Source organism: Electrophorus electricus, chromosome 14 (genome assembly GCF_041902795.1).
Source record: "Electrophorus electricus isolate QZ-2024a chromosome 14, ASM4190279v1, whole genome shotgun sequence".
Classification (NCBI taxonomy): domain Eukaryota; kingdom Metazoa; phylum Chordata; class Actinopteri; order Gymnotiformes; family Gymnotidae; genus Electrophorus; species Electrophorus electricus.
Window position 1 is genome coordinate 35,273 of NC_137510.1, and position 23,690 is coordinate 58,962.

The 23,690-nt window shown below is 37.7% G+C and overlaps 2 protein-coding genes across 6 annotated transcripts in view; both read right to left on the reverse strand.

Moving 5' to 3' along the window:
* Positions 1 to 2,024: 2,024 nt before the first annotated feature.
* Positions 2,025 to 4,460, reverse strand: fgf21 (fibroblast growth factor 21). The gene is made up of 4 exons (XM_027028684.3): positions 4,301 to 4,460; positions 4,113 to 4,190; positions 3,566 to 3,669; positions 2,025 to 3,375 (listed from the first exon to the last, which is right to left on the reverse strand). The coding sequence occupies exons 1-4, from the start codon at positions 4,458 to 4,460 to the stop codon at positions 3,070 to 3,072; spliced, it is 648 nt and encodes a 215-aa protein (XP_026884485.3). The 3' UTR covers positions 2,025 to 3,069.
* Positions 4,461 to 4,725: 265 nt separating this feature from the next.
* The window catches only part of LOC113589171 (liprin-alpha-3-like), a 54,131-nt gene continuing 35,166 nt past the window's right edge, over positions 4,726 to 23,690 (reverse strand). For 2 of the 5 annotated variants that reach the window (XM_027028680.3, XM_081696080.1), the window contains 9 exons: positions 21,794 to 21,994; positions 21,609 to 21,671; positions 19,932 to 19,958; positions 19,444 to 19,619; positions 18,939 to 19,036; positions 14,798 to 14,973; positions 14,641 to 14,709; positions 14,370 to 14,514; positions 8,405 to 8,542 (listed from right to left, as the gene is read on the reverse strand). In XM_027028680.3, coding sequence (XP_026884481.3) covers positions 8,490 to 8,542; positions 14,370 to 14,514; positions 14,641 to 14,709; positions 14,798 to 14,973; positions 18,939 to 19,036; positions 19,444 to 19,619; positions 19,932 to 19,958; positions 21,609 to 21,671; positions 21,794 to 21,994 — 1,008 coding nt within the window. In that variant the 3' untranslated portion in view covers positions 8,405 to 8,489. Of the gene's footprint in view, positions 4,803 to 7,787; positions 7,923 to 8,403; positions 8,543 to 14,369; positions 14,515 to 14,640; positions 14,710 to 14,797; positions 14,974 to 18,938; positions 19,037 to 19,443; positions 19,620 to 19,931; positions 19,959 to 21,608; positions 21,672 to 21,793; positions 21,995 to 23,690 lie in introns of those variants that run through there. The other 3 variants (XM_027028682.3, XM_081696079.1, XM_081696078.1) reach the window with 3 other exon arrangements.

A 23,690-nucleotide genomic window follows, 5' to 3' on the forward strand; every position in this document is an offset into this window, starting at 1 on the left:
AGCTACAATGGCTACAAAATTGCTACATCATTTAAACTTTATTTGAATGAACAGAAGGGGTGTAGTTTGTCTGTGGCAGCTATGTTGGCTGATGAATTTGTTCTTACACATAAAACTGTTTACTTCCCTTTTGTCTAGCAGCCGTGATACAGCCCAGCTGTCAAAGCCCCAGAACACCTCAACTTCTACCATGACTATCAAGAATACTACAGAGTCTCTGACTGAGACCCGTGAGTGTTTTTACTGACATGAGCATGGACACTTAATCGCCAACTGTCCTACTTTGAATTCACATACTGTGAATATGGTGAAAAAGGTAAGTGCTGTGAGTACCTTGCCTTCATGCTCATCGTTACTACCTGTTGATCCAGTTTTCAGACCCTTTATCTTTAAGGGCTTTATACACTGCCTGGCCAAAAAAGGCTTCCTGAACCACTCTTTCACAATTTGAACTCGATGAATCCTGGCATTGTCATCTTGGAATATGCCTGTGCCATCAGGGAAGTAAAAATCCACTGATGGAATAACCTGGTCATTCAGTATATCCAGGTACTCAGCTGACTTAATTCTTTGGGCACATAACATTGCTGAACCTAGACCTGACCAACTGCAGCAACCCCAGATCATAGCACTGCCCCACAGGCTTGTACGGTAGGCATTAGGCATGATGGGTGCATCACTTCAGCTGCCTCTCTTCTTACCCTGATGCGCCCATCACTCTGGAACAGGGTAAATCTGGACTCATCAGACCACATGACCTTTTTCAATTGCTCCAGAGTCCAATCTTTATGCTCCCTAGCAAATTGAAGCCGTTTTTGCCGGTTAGGCTCACTGACAAGTGGTTTTCTTAAGGCTACACAGCTGTTTAGTCCCAATCCCTTGAGTTTCCTTCGCATTGTGCATGTGGAAATGTTCTTACTTTCAATATTAAACATATCCCTGAGTTCTACTGTTGTTTTTCTATGATTTGATTTCACCACACTTTAAATGATCATTGAAGATCATTGAAGAATTTTTCCGACGACATTCCTTCCTTGAAGATGTTTCCCCACTGTCCTTCCACTTTTTAATAATGCGTTGGACAGTTCTTAACCCAATTTTAGTACTTTCAGCAATCTCCTTAGATGTTTTCTCTGCTTGATGCATGCCAATAATTTGACCCTTCTGAAACAGATTAAGATCTTTTACATGACCACAGGAAGTGTCTTTCGACATGGTTGTTTAACAAATGAGAACTTACTGCATCAGTTAAGGTTAAATAACTTTTTGCCAGCTGAAACATAATCACCCATGCAGTAATTATCCAATTGGAGGCTCCTACCTATTCGCTTAGTTAAATCCAGGTGGTGACCTTTTTTTTTTTAGCCAGGCAGTGTATCTCTCTCTGAGACAGATGAAAGGAGGCAGCCTATCAAGGGTTTAAGCGATACAGGGCAGCTGTGTCTCTGGTTTTAGACGAGATCTTAGCTTTTTGCACTGATACATATTTCAGTAGTGATGTGATAGTGTAAGGTGTGGAGCTAGGTGTACTCAAGACTCCTATTGCATATAATGTATTTGAGCATTAGCACATATACTGGGCCAGTCAAGGTAGTGGTTCAGTCAGAATTGCCACTTAGTGGCATTTCCTTTATATTGGGATATGATATTGCTGGCGGTGTTGCGTTCCTTGTGCCGGAAGTGATAGAGAGCCCCGTTGTTACTGAGTCAGCATCAGAGACCTCCCGGCCACTTTCCTGTTTGTGTGCAAACCCATTCTCAGGCACGTAGGTTAGGTGATGTGTCTCTATCTCAATGGTGAACCCTTTGAGTCTGGGTTCCTCTTAAGGTTTATTCCTCATGCTCTAGGGTCTCCTTGCCATTGTTGCCCTTGGCTTGCTTATTTGGGGTTTTGAAAGCGGGATTGTATCATGTTTTATAAAACATTCTGTACTCTATAATCACTACTGTTGTAAATACATTATAGTCAACATGTAGACTTACAAACTCATTCGGTTTGTATAAGGAAAATTGTCAACATGAAATTATCAAAATTCTTATGCAATTTTTATTGTTGTTATTATTGTTGCTGGTTATTGTTAATATTTGTAATGTTGATCATAACCCAGCTGAGTTCAGCCTCATTTTGATTCATTAATGGTCTGTGATGCAGTTTAGCATCATAAGTATCACAGGAGTTTTTAGAATAAATAAACAAGCAACTGCTATTTTGTTGTTACAGTAATTATTCAACTGGTAATTCAGAAGGTGTTTAAAATTTTAATACAGCAATAGTAGTACAGCAATTACTATTATTTGTAATGATTTTTAACTCGAGTTAAAATCTGACAAACAAATGAATGAACCTGCTACGGCCCCCTCCAGGTCTGTCATCTTGAGACAGCCTCTCTGCTCAATTTACGCCTCGCACACAATAACACCACAGTTCAAAAACAAAGTACTAAGTAATAAATAATGGGATAAATATGCAAACAAATTGCTTAAATAATCCTTTGCTGGTTTTAGTTATTTATCACACACTTCATAAATAGCTGCAGTCTAGATTACCACAAGATAAAGGCAAATACAAATATCAAGTAATTATTATGAAAGGAAATGCAAATTTAACTTTTTAAATTTGTGAGCAGTCAAATAATAATGAAATAACAATTAAGAGTCAAGAATTTGTATAAAGAACCTATTTATGGCATTTACCTGATGCTTTTATCCAAAGCAACTTATAATTATGTCTGAATACAACTTGAACAATTGAGGGTTAAGGGTCTTGCTCAGGGGCCCAACAGTGGCAGCTTGGCAGTGGTGGGGCTTAAACTCGCAACCTTTGATTATAATTCAAGTACCTTAACCACTGAGCTGCCACTACCCCCAAACATATTGGAAATGTACTGCTGTACATGAATGAATGATGAAAATGTTTACATGAAAACATTAATTCTGATTATGTTAGTAATTGTTGAGAATCATGTTGAGAATGATTCCTATTGGTCCATGTAGAATAGCAGGTAGGGTTGATTCCTGTGCAGATACAGTTGATACTGTTCCATCTAGAATAGCAGGTCAGGTTGATTCCTACTGGTCCATGTGAAAGAGTGGACTCCTGTGGTTCTGAACAGACTGTCTGAGTCTGAGTGGGTCATCTGAGTCCAAATCTTCTTCAGTCTGAAAATGCTCTGCGTTGTCCTGTTCCTCTGCTTTAGTCTCTAGAAACAGGTTATTTCTGAGTGGTAGGAACTGAGAATAGGGTAGCATGTGTTTCTGAGGGAGGCCTTTAAAATTGAGGGACACCGGAAGTTTGTGGTATGTGGATAGGAAATGGGTGTAGCCATCAGACTCTAACTGCTCAATGAAGGAACAGTCAGCATCCAAATAAACACTCTGTAAACAAACAGAATGCAAAGAACAAACAAAACATATACTTTATTTCAACAAAGAAAACATTTTAAAAGAAAATAAAAAGATGTATAGTATACAAATAGAATATTATTGTAAACATTGTACATTTTAATGTAAAATTTCTGGTTGAAAAGAATGGTAAAGGAAACCTCTATGTAGTCATCTGACTCACCAGCGAAAACAGCTGACCAGATGCATCTATACACAAGTAGCGTGATGACATTACACCCCAAATTGCAGTCTCTCCTGATTTCACAGCTTTCAGCTCTATCACAGCTGACACACATACGCACAAATACAAATCACAATACTATGATTTATGTAACATCGTTATTATTGTAAACTGATAAAACTGATGAAACAATAACTGTGATGAGAAGAGAGTTGCTTTGCTTTTACAGAATATGCAGTACAAAAGATTTCTAATTAATCTGATATTCTGTGTACATGTGTTATGAATAAACACACAAATCAGCCAAACAGCTCAAACAAACTATATAATTCAGGATAATTTGCATGGTAAACAAACAATCAGGTTCTAAACAAACTTCTTTTTTCTAACCTCTGAACACAGTGTCTAACAGCTTCTCTTTCTGTAAAACTAGCATTACTTGAGGTAAAATGTCAGTAGATTAGCCACACAAACGGAAACCCATGTGCACGCACAAATTAGAAGGACTGAAAGAATTGTGGAAAATATTCTGGCTTGTCTGACTTACTGTGTCCTGTCTGCCTGGGTGTTCCTGTAATTGTGCCATTAGGAAACATCTCAAGGAAAAGGCCTCTGTGTTTAAACTCTACACAAAAACACATCATCAGCAGCAAACACAGAAAATGTTTCAGAAATTAACAGAAATTTTGTAAATGTGCGTAAACGTAGCAAGAGCTGTAAAAATACCAAAAGTACCTGTGTACAGGTGTCTCTGCCGCACCTGGTCATCTAAGGCCAAGAGAGGAGAGGAGTCATGGAAGGAGAGAGGGAGCGTGTGCGTAATGGAGAGAGGCAGGAGAAGACACAAACGCAGGGAAGAAAGTACCACAAACACCAACATGATCATCAAATACATTAAAAAAATCTTTTACTGAAAGAAAATAAATTTCAAACAATAATTACCCTAAATAAGAATTAAATACCCAAAAATAAAATAAATACTATTTTCAACTAGGAATGGTTGAAAGAAACAGTTTGTATCTAACTTTTATAGTAAATGGTGAGGTCAGAAAAAGGGCGGTGAAATGTAGGGTGATTCAGAAGCTTTCGGGAAGTGAAGCTCTTCTTAATAAATGTACGATCTCACACATACAAACCACTTATGCACAGAGATGCATGCAGTTACCATATGTGGCCTTCCTGCTCTGACTTGTCAATTACTGTAGAACGTCAACGGACTGGCAGAATCCTGAAGTTCCTAGTAAAACAAAATTCTCAAAATAACAATCATGCTCCACAGATGTTTCATTCATAAACACACTGGTTTTACCTTAACACCCACTCACCCAAACGTGTGCGCGCGCACACACTTCTGCATTAAGGATTACAGGACTTATCGTTGTTTACAAGAGCCCAGCTGCTATACTCAGTGAGTAAGATCAAAATTGAACAAAGGAAAGAAAGAGAGTGTGGAAGACAGAAAACAACTTACCGGATGTTGCTGTTCAAAGACATTAGTGCAATTAATGTAGAGACAGGAAACACCAAATCCATATAAAGATATCCGACTGTATACCCATTTCAGGAAGCCACAGACCCAACTCAAATCCAACTTTAAAGAAGCGTTATGATGATGATATTTTGTCAGTTTGAAATGATGTGTGTTGTGAATAGGCTAGCAACCATCAAAAATAAATCTGTACTAGGGTATCTGAATCTGTTTTGAAGCTGTTTTGTGACAGAAGAAACATTATGCGTGCAAGCAAAATCAAGAAAATGAATCAATAGTGGAAAACTAAATAATGACAAGCTTAGTGCAACAGTTTGAAATTCTGCCAGAAACTGAAAACCCTGTTAAACATTCAGTTCTGATGATGTGTGGGAACTAATGTGTTTGTATGTTCTACTGTAATTCTCATTCCATTTTTCAAATATTCAGAAAGAAGAAATACAGATTGATTCTTGAGATGTCTAGTGATGAGGATTTAGAGGTCAGCACTTTCATAGTTAATCAATCGTTTTATGGCTACATAAAGTATTCCGCTGGAGCTGAGGCTTACAAGCTTACAAATTAATAGAGATATGGACAGTGAAGCTCTACTGAGATATGTGAAGCTCTACAGTAATTCTGAAGCTTTACTGAGTTACTGTGTAGCTCTTCCAGGCTATGCTGCTGTTTCCACATTAAGTCTTCTTGAGAAGAACACAGAAATGCGGCAAGATTTTTTTTTCTTATTGTCACTTTTTTACTTCTTTATGTAAGATTTTTTTCTACTGAATTGGTGAAAGTTTCAGAATACATACTTTTTATTTTTACAATGACGTATAGTTGTATTTAAAGACAAGCTTGTTATTCAGTTCAGTTGATTCACACACGCAGCCACACACATTAATTGTAATTTTATATATATATATATATATATATATATATATATATATATAAAATAACAATAAGTAGGCTATTCCCCTGCATACAAAATATACAGCAACAGAAAGTGTAGTGAGAGATATTTCTTACAATTATCCAAAGTAATCAGATAAAAAGGGTATTTAGTTTGGGACTCTGTGGTTTTAGAATGTGGTATGTCTAACAATCCTTTTTTTTCTTTTTTTTTTAAACACATCTACATACACGAAACTTGAATGTGCATTAGAAACACTGAAAAATGCTTACAGGAATTTACTTCAGTCATTTTTATCACATCCACTAATGCCATTTTTATTCCTATAGATAGCAATAATATTAAATAATTTTAAATTATGCACACGCTACATCAAACACCCTTCATAATAATGAAAATAAAATTCTCAGTGAATACATTCTTCCCAATTGTTAACACATATTTTGAAACTAAATCTCAAGTTTTCAAAACTGTATTTAAAACAATTGTCTAGTCTCCCCCATACAATTAAAATTATGTATTTTCTACATCTAAATGAAATACATATACAATTAAATGTGTAGATCTTAATAATAAACAATTTCCACTCAAAAATCAAGCCACTTCTATTAAACCCTGTTCCAGTATGTAGCCTAAAGAACGTGTTTTATTTTTCACTTTAAATATAAAGATATTTTCATCAAAGGAACAATACTGTCATCATGCAAATATACAGTACATTTTACTGTTCATATGTAAATGTGAACAAATTTGAAAAAAGGATTTTGTCTATTCTCTTTATGTCTGTTTATTCATCTTTTTGTAGTTGTTTTGCTTTCTGCTTTTTTCATAAAGTTTAAAAAATATCAATTTTCTGCCACATTACACAGAATTACTTCCAGTATTAGAAAACAGTTGTAAATGGGCCACTAGTAAAAATAGAATGTAAAGCTGAACTTCAACATCTGCACCTCAGAGTTCACTACATCCACTAATAGTGACCAGTCCAGTACTGCGGGGCATGATGGGCCAGTGTACAGGGTGAGGATTAGAGTTAGAATGGCTGGTGTGTGACAACAAGCCCTGTGTCCTGTCCTGATGCCACAACAAGCCCTACTTCTTTCTGTCCTGATGTCAGATGGCCTGCTCTGCAGGACCTTTAGTCATGGGATCAAACATGAATCTGTAGTATAGTTTACGCTAGTATAGTTTACTCTAGTATAGTATACTCTTCTGTCACTAAGTACACAGTGGAATACTTAGCAACACAGTACACCTACCAGGCGTGTGCCTCCAAAATCAACAAAACTTCATCAATATTTTTCTACACTGCTTTCCAAACACAGCAGTACTGTATACAGCCTTCAATAAAGATTTGATTGCAAATTGAACATTATCACAAATAGATGTCTGCAGATGTAACTAAATTGTGTACTTGGGGAATATTGTATTATTTGCACATATACTTTCAAAAAATATGCCACCAGTTAGCAGAGTGCTGTGTTCATTAGTTACAGGTAACTGTGTCCAACTTCCAGTTGTAGTGTGTAAACAATTGGGGAAAACTGTAATGTGTCTAAAAATACAATCACATTCATTACCAACACATTCATTACCATCGCATTCAGTACTACCACAATAAATACCATCACATTCATTACAATCACATTAAATACAATTTCATTAGTTGGTCACATTCATTACCATTACATTAATTACCATTGCATTAATTACATACACATTCATGCACCTTCAAACAGATCTGAACTTTCACTCAGCATAGGTCAGCGCATAGACAACAGACACACACACACACACACACACACACACACACACATTTCTTCTTCAGTTTGTACAGGTTTATTTTAACACACTAGCTGTCAACAGGCCAGTCCACCTCTCTCTCCTGCTCACATTCCCTTGTTCTCCGTCATGTTTTCAGTCTGTTCTGCTCATCTGCTCCCCAGTGCAGGCTGTAGGTTAGCCTCAGGGCAACCCTGATTTATAGAAATAGGTCCAAGATTACGTTTAAGGCTAAGGTAGGGGTTAGGTTAGGGTTCAGTTAGGGTTAGCAAGAAGTGCCCATTTTGAGGAGTGGCAAGTACACAATCCAAGCCATTCTGTTTCTTGATGTGCATGAAATATCCAGAAATTTCCCAAAGTGTAAATTACACACAATGAAAATATAAAAGCAAATGCATTGCCTCCATTATGCCTCTAGACAACTTAACTTTGTTCATGCTCAGTTTCCACAGATTTAGGTCCAAGGCAAAGGTGAGATTTACTGCTATCAACTTTATATGGTTTATGGAGTCCCAAGACAGAATCAGCCTGCTCATGTCCACTGTAAACTTGGACAAATTTAGGTGCCTTTGCAGATCTTCAAAAGAGACTTAGCTCAGGGTTTAGATATAGTAATGAGAGGATAACCATACTTTTTTCTTCTTTTGTTGTTAAATAGTTTACTTAATTTCTTCTCTAGAATCTTGCTTGTTCGTTGATCTTCATACTCTCTACTCCCATCTTTAAGGTATTAAAGGGAGATGCATTGTGGGTGGTGTAGTTTAGCAGGAGTATGTCCTCACTGACCCAGTCTCTCCTCTGCATGTTGGGCTCACTGAGACAAAGGCAGACAGATTATGTGAAACTTTCTACTCCTAAATAAACATAAAATAATTGTTTTGCTATTATGAATTCAATTTGTTTGAAAATTCTGCTGTTCTGAATTTACTGACACTCAGTTTGACAGCTAACCATCATCCTAAACCCTGGTTTGACACCCTAAACCTAGTCAGTTATTTGCAGACAACTCATGCTTATTAAGGCAGGACAGTCAAGATTTTGTTTTCAAACTCAAATGCTTATTTGAAAATTCTAATGGTGTATTTGCAATTGCATTTCTCATGAAAGTGTTCATTATCTAAGACATGGTTCAAATTCAAATGCAACACATATATGTGTACAACAGCTGCCAGATTTAAAATGAAAAAAACAATGTCCCTTTGACATCTAATTTTCATTGCCTTAGTAGTATAATTGTGACATTAAAAATGTAATAACAATTTCCCATTTGGAACTGTATTTCCTCACCAGCACACTCCATCTCTGCCAAGATGAAAATGCTATTGCCATCCTGTTTACAATCATGTTTTCATGCAAGGCACTCCTGTCAATCAAACAACGTGGGTGGGATACTGGCAATCCAGTCAATCAAACAACATGGGGGGACATCAGGAACGATTTTTGGTCATAGTTTTGGGAGGATGTGACAGAGTTAAACTTTGGCGATAATGGAACTTTGGGACCATGGCTCATAAAAAGGAATCAACTAGCAACATTTTAATACTCACCAACCTAGTCCAGGACACTGCTGTCGAAATAGATTTCCTGTTGTTAAGCAGGGAAGTGATCCTTGACATACTGGGAAAGCTTGAGGCTGTCATAAGCATGAATATTAGTGACATTGTGTTTACAAACTTGCATGAAGTGACTGGCAGGCTTTGTGCAGAAGAATGCAGGACCTGGTCGGTCAGCAGTTAACATTCTTATAAACAAGTAATGTTAATTTTCTTATAGTTAATGTTCTTATAAACATGTTATGCTGTGCTCATAGGCATGTGCAAAAGGAACACGGATTTTTTTTAGAAAGATAATTAAAACAAAGATAGCAGCTTACAGTCTATTTGGAACTTAAGTGGGAGGTGCTCCATAGGATGGGAGGGGTTCAGTCTGGTTAAACAAGCTGAAGTTTACATTTACAGTTTTTAGCTGATACTTTTATCCAAAGTGACTTACAATTATGTCTGAATACAACTTGAATAATTAAGGGTCTTGCTCAGGGTCCAAACAGCGGTAACCTGGCAGTGGTGGGACTTGAAGTGGAAACCTTCTGGTTACTAGTCATGTACCTTAACCATTGAGCTACCACTCTCCCTGTAGCGGCAAGAGCCATTCAGGGACAGACACTAGAGTAACAGCCAATCTCAACTCTGTGAAGTGTGTAGCCTAAGGAACATGTGTTTTATTTTTCACTTTAAATATAAAGATATTTTCATCAAAGGAATAATACTGTCATCATGCAAATATAAAGTACATTTTACTGTTCATATGTAAATGTGAACAAATTTGAAAAAAAGGATTTTATCTATTCTCTTTATATGTCTGTTTATTTATCTTTTTGTGGTTGTTTTGCTTTATGCTTTTTTCTTAAAGTTTAAAAAATATCAATTTTCTGTCACATTAAACAGAGTTAATACCAGTATTAAAAAACGGTTGTGAATGGGCCACTAGTAAAAATAGAATGTAAAGCTGAACTTCAACATCTGCACCTAAGATTTCACTACATCCACTAACAGTGACCAGTCCAGTACTGCGGGGCATGATGGGCCAGTGTACAGGGTGAGGATTAGAGTTAGAATGGCTGGTGTGTGATAACAAGCCCTGTGTCCTGTCCTGATGCCACAACAAGCCCTACTTCTTTCTGTCCTGATGTCAGATGGCCTGCTCTGCAGGACCTTTAGTCATGGGATCAAACATGAATCTGTAGTATAGTTTACTCTAGTATAGTATACTAGAGTAAACTATACTTGAGTAAAGTATACTCTAGTATAGTTTACACTAGCATAGTTTAGTAGAGTATACTGTACTATAGTTTAGTATAGTATACTCTAGTGTGTTAGTATTGTTTACTCTAGTACAGTATATTCTAGTATAGTTTAGTGCAGTATACGCTAGTATAGTTTAGTATAGTATACTCTAGTTTAGTATAGTATACTCTTGTATAATATATTCTAGTATAGTATACTCTAGTTTAGTATAATATACTCAACTATAGTTTAGTAGAGTTTACTCTATTATAGTATACTCTAGTATAGTTTACACTGTGTCACTAAGTACACAGTGGAATACTTAGCAACACAGTACACCTACCAGGCGTGTGCCTCCAAAATCAACAAAACTTCATCAATATTTCTCTACACTGCTTTCCAAACACAGCAGTACTGTATACAGCCTTCAATAAAGATTTGATTGCAAACTGAACATTATCACAAACCGATGTCTGCAGATGTAAGTAAATTGCGTATTTAGGGAATATTGTATAATTCGCACACAAACTTTAAAAAGATATACCACCACTTAGCATAGTGCTGTGTTCATGTACATTAGTTACAGGTAACTGGATCCAACTTCCAGTTGTAGTGTATAAACAATACGGGAACACTGTTTAAAAATACCATCACATTCCTTACCATCACATTAAATACAATTGCAACAGTTGGTCACATTAATTACCATTGCGTTAATTACATTCACATTCATGCACCTTCAAACAGATCTGGACCTTCACTCAGCATAGGTCAGCACACAGACAACAAACACACACACACACACACACACACATTTCTGCTTCAGTTTGCACAGGTTTATTTTAACACACTAGCTGTCAACAGGCCAGTCCACCTCTCTCTCCTGCTCACATTCCCTTGTTCTCCATCATGTTTTCAGTCCGTTCTGCTCATCTGCTCCCCAATGCAGGCTGTAAATCAACCCTGATTTATAGAAATAGGTCCAAGATTAAGTTTAAGGCTAAGGTAGGTGTTAGGGTTAGCGTTCAGTTAGGGTTAGCAAGAAGTGCCCATTTTGAGGAGTGGCGAGTATGCAATCCAAGCCATTCTGTTTCTTCACGTGCATGAAATATCCAGAAACTTCCCAAAGTGTAAATTACACACGATTGAAATATAAAAGCATATTTTGCCTCTAGAAAACTTCGCTTTGTTCACGCTCAGTTTCCACAGATTTAGGTGCAAGGCAAAGGTGAGATTTACTGCTATCAACTTTATAGTCACAGATCACAGACATCTACCAGAATAACATCCAATCAGAGATGGCCAATCAGGGACATCCACCAGAGTAACAACCACAGACAGCCACCAGAATAACTGCCAATCAGGGACAGCCACGAGAGTAACTCCCAATCAGGGACAGCCACCAGAGTAACTGCCAAACAAGGACAGGCATAAGAGTAACTGCCAATCAGGGACAGGCACCAGAATAAACTGCCAATCAGGGACAGCCACCAGAGTAACTGCCAATCAGGGACAGCCACCAATGTTGTTTTTCCTCAGTCCTAGAAAATAAAAGTGGTTCTACACTCTCAGTCCCTGCTGCTATGGCTACCGACACCGCAACAATATATAGGCTAATTACCCTGAAACACTATAAAGGCTTATTACCCTGCTACACTATAGAAGCTTATTACCCCACAACACTACAGAGTCTTATTACTCCACAACACTACAGAGTCCTATTACCCTGCAATACTACAGAGGCTTATATTATGCATGATTTATTAGTTGTTAAAATTGTACACTGTTTCAAGTTTCAAGTGAACCTTTAGCAGAAGATTGGACAAACATGGATTTTATGAACAAAATACTATGCCCCAACAAAAACTCCCACCCACATCATTTGATTGACAGGAATACCTCACTGATACTGGGGACTTGTTATTCCATTTTTAAAATATTAGTTAAGACAATGAAAATAACATTTTGCCTCTGAACTGAATTATGTCTTAAGTAATGCACACATATGAGAAATACAGTTGTAAATGCAACTTTTAATTAGTATTTTCAAATTTGCTTTGACTCTGAAAAATGCCCAAAACATACAGCTATAGTTTAAAGCATTTTTCCATACAAAGTGTATAATTTCCTACATACGTTCTAGATCTTTCTTACCAGAATTATCTAGTTAAGGAATTCACTCACACCCTTCAATTTCAGACCCTCCATTAAAAAACTTTCTCCAAAGCCCCTCCTTCCAAACACATCCATGTGCTTAACATATGTGTGCATGCAAAATAACTGTAGGAAGGATCTCCTCCTATAGGAGTTTCCTGATTGGTTAATATAGCTGGGGGGCATTGACATTTTAAATTCCCAGGAGAGTCTGAGTAATTTTTTTCCTCAAATAAATAATTGCATTCAAAACTACCATAATGTAAACATGTTTAGATTAAGTATTGTTTACATTTTTGTTCTTAAAAAATATTTGAGATTTACATGGTATGAATACATACTTAATCTTATCATTATCTTTTTGTTGTTACAATATTAATGAAATATGAACTCCCACAACATTTTTGCATTTTTGTCATAATTTAGTATTTGTTTTCTTTATCCTGGGAAGACGGTTGGTTGTTGGATGGTAAGCTAGTTTTAGTTCTGTCAGGCTCAGAGGCATAATACAAGCTGCTCTAATGAATCATGGTAAGTTGAGAACAATCACTGTCTTTTAGGGTTAGGGTTAGGATAGGTTAGAGTTACAGTTAGGTTAGGTTAGAGTTAGGGTTAGGTTAGGTTAGGTTAGAGTTACAGTTAGGTTAGGTTAGAGTTAGGGTTAAGTTAGGGTTAGGGTTAGGATTAGGTTAGAGTTACAGTTAGGTTAGGTTAGGTTAGGTTAGAGTTAGGGTTAGGTTAAGTTAGGGTTAGGGTTAAGGTTAAGGTTAGGGTTAAGGTTAAGGTTAGGGTTAGGGTTAGGTTAGGTTAGAGTTAGGGTTAGGGTTAGGGTTAGGTTAGGGTTAGAGTTAGGGTTAGCTATACAGGTTATTCCACTATCCAGTGCTATTTATTGACAACAAAGTAATCTTTCAAATCAAGTTTCATGTCATAAAACTATTTAAAAAACCCACATTACATGTCTTCTAAAATTAATACCATGAACTTTTTCTGAAGTTTCAAGGATTAGTACACATTGCCAAATCATTTACTGCCACCCATATCAGCGCCTGCATTTGACCCTATAGGGACAGTGGTGGTTATATAAAAGTTTTAACAACAGTCAGTATTCATCAGTGACAAACACAACAAAACCCTAAATACAGTCAGCAGTTATCAATTCTGAATACAATCCTAGCCTAAAAAGACCCAGTTATCCAGCGTCTGAGATGACTGACAGCACTCTACTGCAATAAATAATTTACCTAAAATTTCTAATGTAAACTTTAATACAATGCAGTCATAAAAACATACTAAATACTACTATGAATACAAAAATGTACAACTAGTTTTTACACTTCTTTTTCTCCTTCTAATTATTACTACAGTCAATAAGTGTATTAGTAAGTATTATTAGAATGTATTATTATTGACAATTTTGTCCATATGTGCAAAGTTGTACCAATTATATTCACAGCTTTCACAACCTGTACAGTGCTGGAACATTGGGCTAAATAAAAAAATAACATTAAAGGAGCTATGTCTACAACAGACATTCTATCAAATGAAATTCAAATAATAATACTAATATTCCTACTAAAACTACTACTAATAATAATAACAACAATTATGATAATAATAATAAACTTGCACTGAAAATAAACAAATAAATGACAACAACAAAATGGACAAAAAGGTCAGGAGAAACAATTTAAAAGGAGAAACCTTCACTTTGAACTTTCCGGAGAGTAAGCGGGGGCGTGGCTAGCGCCGATGCTCGGATGTTGGCAGGTAGAGTTTCTGAGGGATCCGATGCCTCCCGGAACATTCTCCTCCATGACGGAGACCGAGTAAATGTCTTACTGGCCTCCTGGAATGAACACACACGCACACACACACACACACACAAACTCATGAATGCACGTGCACACACACACTCAGTCACAATGTCTGTATAAAACTGAGATATTTGTAGTGTCACTGTCTACATTTGTACCTCATCCAGTCGTCTCTCGGTTGCCATAGAGATAAGAGTGCTAAACTCTTTCTCCAGCTGTTGTCGTGCCTGTGGTAGAGTGACAGTCAGAGTCACCTTTATGCTTTAGGGTTATTAAGGTTAGGATTACTGATGAACAAACGGCTCTGTGGGCTACCTGTGTGTTCTGATTGGGGACCTGTAATAAGAGTGCTAAGTCTGTGTAGTCAAAAGTGTCATCAAGTGCCAGCAAAGCTCCATGGACTCCACTCTCTCTGAGATTATCAGCAAACTCCTTCAGTCCGATCGACTGGACCCACAGCATCACCCTCTCATTAGACCACACCATCACGTCTACATGGAGAGGGGGCAGGAAAGCGAAAAAGAGGGTAAAAATAAACACACATGCATGCACACACGCACGCACACACACACACACACACACACACACAGACACACACAGGAGCAGAGTGGAAGTGGCCATGACCCAGGACTTTGAGAAAACCTAATCCTAGGAGTTCACCAACCTCAAATGATGGTTTACCACAGCTCCTGCTGTGTCTCAGTGTGACCCAGAGAAGCCCTTTATCGCTGGATACCTCCTAAGTGTGAATGGAGGCTGTGCTTTCACAGTGGTAGGGAGAACCTGATAAGCTGCACCTGGTTGCATACTTTTCCAAGAAATAAACCCCTTCAAAATGCAACTACAGTGTCATCAACTGGAAATGATGTCAACTATTGGAGACATCATAAAATCCAACATGATGGTGCCTAGTATGGCTGCTCTATTGTGAGATTTTTGTTAATTGTGTCTATACGTTACATTTACGTTACATTTACATTTACGGCATTTAGCAGATGCTCTTATCCACAGATCTTATTGTCATTTACTCATAGAATACATCCTAGCCTGTACAATGTTATAGAGTCCAATATACCAATGACCTAGAATACTGTAGAAATACAGGGATCACTGCTGATGCTTAGAAGTACAAAATACATAAAGGTCTTTCTCAATGATAAGTGTAAAAAAACAATAAGTACTAGAGTTTGTTAGACAACATCAGTGTAATAAACAATACTCTATAATAAGTACTAATTTAGGTAGTCAATATAGGAGCAGTTACTCTTTTTGCACTAAATGTTGCCAGTACCTTCATCTTTCTAGACTTCTAGAAATCAGATCAATGATCACTGACCATAAATTGGACTTCAAGTTTCTCAATGTGGATCAATTGTTTGCAAACACAAAAACAATGGCCCCATCTGGGTCAACCACCCAAGAAGCCTCCATAGTCGCCAGAAAAGGGGCAGGAGAGACTAGGTCAGGCTCCACACCATACCACTGACAAATCCACAGTCCATGGACAACAAACTCAGCAAATGTAGGGCATTGATCTCCCTCCAGCATGAGACAAGAGACTGCTGTATAATATGTATCACAAAGACTTTGATGTTACTGGAGGTTCTGGACCAAGCCATTGTGCACAGAGGATGTTGTGCCTACAAATACAATAAGAATTTACCCTGATCTGAAACTATGGCTCAACTGTGTACTTTACACAGTTCAGAATACACACACCACTGCTTTTAAATCAGCCAGCTCCATCTCCATCTCTGTGGCTGATGTGCACAGATCTTTTAACTTTGCTAACACATGCAAGGCCACTGGCCCTGACAGCCTTCCCAGAAGTGTCCTTACAGCCTGTGCAGATCAGACATCAGGAGTTTGTGGACATTTTCAACTTTTCCGATCTTATTTGTTCAAGTGCGCTTGTTGTCTATCATTCTCCCTGTTCCAAAGACCACCAGTGTGAATTGCCTAATTCTATGCCTACATATATTCTGTATTTAATGTGCACATATTGTGTACTTACATATTGTGGAGGACTATGCACACACACTTTTCACTCACTTTCACACCAGTACTGAAGTGACACGACAATAAGTGATTCAATTAGATTTTATTGAAATCTGAAGGTACTATGAACCCTTTGATGTCTACACACATACCACTGCAATGTAGTGTATATCTGCCCCTCACTCCTCGCCAGCTCAGTGAGCTCTTTTCTTCACTAGGTTCTGGTCCATCATTTCCTATTTGCATGGCTCTAATGACGCTAAAGCTGATTCTCCCATATCCACGAGTCAGAACCTAGGGAGCCTGTTTCAACAACCATCATTTCAGCCACCTGCCTGGTAGGTTCCATCCTAGGGGATACTGACAAGCTCTCAAACACTGTAGGCAGGGATAAAGGTGATGGCCACACACAGAGGGTCTATGTCCCTGGGATCCTGGGATTTGCTCATCACATGGGCCACCTAAGGAAGGGATCGCAGGACCTCAGCAGCTCCTCTCATCCTGCTACTTTTGGCTCAGTCTCTACCCTGACATATGGTGCTGTGTGATCTCAGTACTCACCCAATCCAAGATCCCCTGCCAGCTATCGCTGCCCTTTCTGCATCAAATGTCAAGTGACTGAACCAGATTCTCTGTCTTTTCCTGAACATCTTTTCAGTGAATGGCCAGATCAATGGTGTAATTTGCCTCCCTTGGGTGAGTATTTACATAACTTCTTGGCACACATTCCCGCTGTCTTACCACAGCTCAGTTCTAGCTAGGCCTCCATCCTTCCCCTTGTTTCCTGGAGGGGAGACTGTTGTGGTAGTAGTCAAATGGTTCAATGACAGAGACAACATGTGGATATCCACCTGTGTCCACTTGAAGAGATCTTCTCGCCACCAGAGGGCCTCCCTGAGTAACAGTAATCTAAAATTGACTGTACTTTCATTGGAAAGTTATTAATATGACTGTGCCACATCAGATCCAGCAAGAGCTCATAGTAAATGTCCCAAGCAAACAGCTCTGTTTGAACCAGAGTGCATGGTTAGGGTTAGAGTTAGGGTATGTGAACTGTGAATTAGCATATTTGATGTCCTATTTGTTCAGAGGCATCATTCATAATAATGAAAACTAAGGGTCTGAGATCAGTAAATGAAAATACATCAATATTACATCACTACTGCATCACTATTACAAGAGTAGTGGAATTAAAAGCTTTTAAAGCCAAGAAATGGGAAACAAAAGTTGCATGTGTTGTTAGCACTGTCACAACGGGTCCCTACCATCACAGACATAAAGAAGACATGGGGACATATGGGGACATATAGCCTAGCTTAGTGGTGCCCTATCCTTGACACTCCACTCCCTCCCTCTCTCCTTGGTTTGGTATGAAATCAGATTAAAAGCACATCTTTCAACATATGGTAGTACATGACTACAACAGGAGGGTTTGGGTTATGATTAAACAGGAGAATTAGTGTTCAGTAGGAGGGTATCATATGGTGTACTGATGTGAGAATATTTATCATAACAAATGATGTTACACTGTTAGGTGTTATACCAGAGGATATTCCCCTGGATAGCAGCTGTCAATATTAACATCATAGACTGTTAAATAACTTTTAAATGAATGTCAGTTAGTTTTGTTTCAAAGCTAATTTGGCAGCATGGTCAATTGTATGATCTTAGCGTGTCAGACCATAGCACATCTGATGATGACTTAAATTGCCACGGCAAATCTACTGCTGTGGCATCAACATGAGTATACAAAAAGTATTATTTGTATATATTATATTATTATATTGTATATATATCAAAGTCAAAATTCTCATAGATAATCTCTATAAAATAGAAACAATCTATTAGAGAATGAAAAGCCATCCTTTAAGGAGCATATGCATGTGATTTGGAGATCTGAACCACTCATACATTTTGTTTTTTGCCTAGACACAATTCTGAATATTTAGAAACCTGTGAAAACAGCAAGGCCTCAAACTACTAGCACAAACAATCCAAGACTGAATATGTACCAGTGGTTCTTGTATGAGGTCCAGTGTGAAGTGCTGTCACATATAATAGTGTAATGTAATGTAATGTAGAGGACTGTACAATTCCTTAGTGTAATATGGAATTATTTTAAATAAAATATACAGCACTATAATATAATGAAGAGTATGGTAACTTGTAAAGTACTGTGTTGTTAAGTACTGTAATGCAATATATTGCATTCTAAAGCAGAATAATGCAATATGGAGTACTGTAACAAGATAGACCAATATGGCATAAAGAAGAGTACTTTAATATGAATTACTATAATCCAGTTTAACATATACAGTCTGTAGTTCCTCATCAGGGTACATGCTACAGTATAATGGTGTATGTATTAGACAGAAGAGTGTAGTGTGCAGTGCTGTAGTGTCATTTTTCATAGACTACTCTTACATAATGTATAGTGCAGTAACTGGTGGGTTCCTACCTTGGTTTTCATTTTGACTCTCCTCTCTTCGTCTCTCCAACTCTTTTCTGTCATAGTTCAAACGCTTCAGACACATAATGCCATAATGCAAACTGACCCTGCGTAAGAATGAGATAAATATAACCAAAAATGAGAGACGGCAAGAGAGATGGGACAGTGAATGAGAGAAAGAAAGAGGATAGAGATTAGACTTTTCAATAACAAAAGCTTTTGTAAAAGCCTCATTGTGTCCCCTGTGTCTCCATTACTGCTGTGACTCCAGAGCTGTGACTCCAGTACTACTGTGACTCCAGTACTGCTGTAGCTCCAGTGCTGTGACTCCAGTATTACTGTGGCTCACCTGGTAGAGCAGGTACAGCAAGGTTCTAATAGCACCAGATGCCCAAGGCCCATTCCCAGGGCCCATTCCCAGGCAGTACACATACAAATTTACAGATAATTACATGCAGTTTCATCTTAAAATGTCAGTGTGGAAAACTAGTGGGGTTGTTATTGTAGACCAGACCTGTGAAAGCTGTCCACCATTTTAAGTTGTCCCCGTAGCTCCTTCTTTGTAAGATGGTCAAGCATGCGTGCATCCACCAGTGATTCCATGAAGTAACTGCGATATTGGGGGAGTCCAAGACTTGGCAGCCATTCATTCCCTAGCCACTCATGATTCATGTCCCCGTATGCTAGGATCTACAAGCACACACACAGACGTGTGCAAACAGATAGACATAGGCACACGTATTCACACATACATGTACACAAACCATGCACAAACAAAAATACATACATGCATACAAATACACTCACAAACAATATGCTCACGTGCACACACACACACACAAATCGGGGTGATACACATGCAGATACCCAAGCATATACAAACACATGACACAAACATATACACAAAAATTAAGACACACACACACACATACAAACATTCATGTACTTAACTAAACACTTGAATTGTAGTTGTTTTTTGTTTTTTTTTGTGAGGAGACCCACCTGATCCCAGCTGATCTCTTTCTGCTCCTGCAGAGGATACAGGGAGAGTAAAACCACAAAGACAAGGGGTTAAGGTGTCAAGGGTAGAGAGAGAGTCAGGGCTAGGGAGAAGGGATAAGGTGGTAGGATTATGGTTAATATTAGCAATAAAGATTACTATCTGGGCAGGGAGAAAAGAGAATGACCATGGAAAAGTGGAAGGGTTAGGGTTGTAGGGTTAGGGTGGAAGGATTAAGGTTAGGGTTGAAGGGTTACGGTAGAAGGTTTAGGGTTAAGGATAGGGTGGAATGATTAGGGTAAAAGGGTAAAAGGGTTAGGGTTAAGGTTAAGTTTACGGTGGAAAGGTTAGGATTAGAGTGGAAGGGTTAGGGTTAAGGTTAAGTTTACATTGGAAAGGTTAGGGTTAGTGGAAGGGTTAGGGTTAAGGTAAAGCTTAGAGTGGAAAGGTTAGGGTTAGAGTGGAAGGGAAAGGGTTAAGGTTAGGGTTAAGTTTAAGTTTAGGGTGGAAAGGTTGGGTTAGACTGGAAGGGTTAGGGTTAGGGTTAAGGTTATGTTTAGGGTGGAAAGGTTGGGTTAGAGTGGAAGGGTTAGGGTTAAGGGTGAGGTCATGAATAATACATTAGTGAAAACTACAATCAATCAGTGAAGAGAACTGGGTTTAAAGCTTTTAATGAAGAAATATAGAGCTGGTGGTGAAACGCAAGTTAGGCAGCTACATACTGATCCTCTATGAGGTACAGTGAGTGAGAGAGAGAGAGTGTGAAAGCAACAGAGAGAATGAGAGAGAGAGTGAAAAGGAAAGAAATCAAACAAAAATAAAAATAAAAAGCAAACAAATAGAGGCTAATAACTAAAACAGTACAAAAATTCTGCAATTCCAAGTACAGTAGTCAAAACTAACTAAATAAAAAAAATTAATGATTCAAAATTTTTATCTATCAGTTTTCATATATAAAACACAAAATTGTCTGAAAAAAATTGTAAAAAGAAGCAGTCAGACAAATAAAAATAAGCACATAACAGGCAGCACTCGGATCAGTATTCCTGGAACAGTAAAACAGCTGAAATGCATTTGAGTTGACTGAACTGAGTAATAATGGGACATAAGTCAGAATTAAATAACACCAGTCAGATTGGGAGATTGTGCATATGCATTCAGTCAGTAAGTGTGAGTTTCTGAGCTGCTGCTCATACAATATCAATGAGCAACTAAATGAGAAGACTGGCTGCTAAGTTCTGTGTGCATGAGTTGGCAGACACCTTGGAGAAGTCAGAGCAGAACTAACCTTTATTCCCTTTTAGAGAGTGGAACTAACCATCCTTTCCACTCAGAGAGTGGAGCTAGACCCACTGCATTCCTGGCCGTGGGTGACTAGGGTTAGGGTTATTTGTGAGGGTCTGAGTAAGGTTTGGGTTATTTGTGAGGGTCTGAACTAGGGTTTTGGTTATTTGTGAGGGTCTGAACTTGGCTGCCACCTCTCAAAGACTAGGCTCCATTTATTCGCAAAACAACAACAACAAAAAAATTACCCAGGACATAAAGCTACCTAAATAACTGAATAAAACAAATTAATGAAAAAATAAAACAAACTCAACGCTTTGCTAGCTTTACAATAATGTCATAAAGAAATAATATTTTACATGTGGGTAAACCCACAATGAAACAAATACACTCACAGGTTTGGTTGCAGCGGCCAGAGACTGCATTTCTTCATGTGTCATCCAGATATTACTGGTTGACTGGGAGATCATCAGCGAAAGGCAAACGACAAAAAACATGACATGTTTAAACTATTTCAGTATGCATATGTGTACATGTATGAATGCAGAGTGAGTGTGTGTGTGTCTGAAGTCACACGTACAGAGCCAGTGCTGGCTGGTGCTGAGGGACTGGTGAGAGAAACCATCTCCTGGATGGCCAGCCGTAATTTAAGGCGATGAAGGGGGTTACTGATGCCAATCTCTCTCTGGATCTCAGTGTCTGACAGGTTAGCCATCACAGCCCCGCTCTTCACATTAGTGCGACATGCTGCTACATACCATGCAGGCATGCCAACCCATAGCTACACATACACCAACAAAGGAAGAAGTGAATTTAAAGAGGTAAACAGGATCAGATCATTCCTATGTAGTAAAGGTAAGTCCATTCTGCTTTAGTGTATTTATAGTTTCAGCAGACACTCTTATCCAAATCAACTTACATTTATCAGTGTAACAGTGTGTGTGCTGCCTGCAACTCACACATGTGACGATGGTCTTGTTAATCTATCTGCCTTCCGTGTTTTTTAAAAAAATCATAATTAGGGCACTAATAAATTCACAGCTGTGAAATTCACATCACAGACTATGAAATAAGCCTTTTCCCATTAAATATCTGATTTTCCATGAAATGCAGTAAAATTGGGGGAAATGTTATGAAATGCAATAAGAATATTAATAATAATGATAAATAATAATAATAATAATAATAATAAGATCAATAATAATAAAGATAAGATCAATAATATTATTAATAATGATAAGTTGCCTTAACTAGACATCTCAAGTTTAATGCCTGAATTCACTGCTTTTGTTGTTGCTGTGGATAAGAATCAAAAGAGAACATAGTGTGGGCATTTTTGACCTTCACAAATTATTTAGATTTTTCATGTGGATTTAAATGTCATAAACAATGACATTCCTGGATTTAGTAAACATTTAATTGGACTTGGAAACATCACTGCTTAGTCACATTCTTTGAGTTCCTCACTCTTTCAGTCACACTCTTTCACTCACTCTTTCAATCATTCACTTAGTCTTTCATTCATTCTTTCAGTCACACACTCATTCACTCTTTCAGTCACACACTCATTCACTCACTCTTTCAGTCACTTTTTCACTCACTCTTTCAGTTATGTGACTTGGCTTCATTTTAAAACTTTCAGTTCAGTAGAAAGTAACAAAATGATCATCATTTCATCTTAAACTTTCAGATTTCACAATGGGCCTGTAAGGTCAGCAGGAAACTGTTAAAGACGTTTCGGTCTGCTTGGAAATCTTCCTCCATATTGTGAGTATGGAAAAGCTCAGTTTCTTGCAGCAATGTCAGAGGTCTTTTAAAGCCCTACCCACCACTGTCTGCTATTCACAATGACACCTGCAAAGGCAATGTTGATTTCTTCCTCAAAATGACAAGTTTTTTTCCCCAAAAAGAATAAGTGAATGTGATTGATTAAAATTGGGTTGGTGGTCTGCCTTTTCAAATGAGAATGTGTTCTTATATTAAAGGCTGTATCCAAAACAACATATATGCTACAAATAATTATATTGCTGTTTTATGAGTATGTAGTGTTAGTGCATGAGCAACCACTTTGGGCACATATTATATCCAATAATCCAATATGTTACATGAAGTATACATGTATGACTTTTGGTATATGTTGGAGATATATATGTCGGTAACAACCCATCCAATCCATACATGCAAATAAATCAAACCATAGATGTCCATAAATTATGTGTAATAATGAGAAATGACACAGGGAAAAAGTACACATAACTTAATTTATGGACATCTATGGTTTGATTTATTTGCATGTATGGATTGGATGGGTTGTTACGGACATTATATATATATATATATATATATATATATATATATATATATATATATATATATATATATATATATATATATAAATATAAAAATTGGATATGTAAGATATACATAGTTTGGGAGTTCTACCATAGCTAGTGTGACTGATCTGGAGTTCTACCACA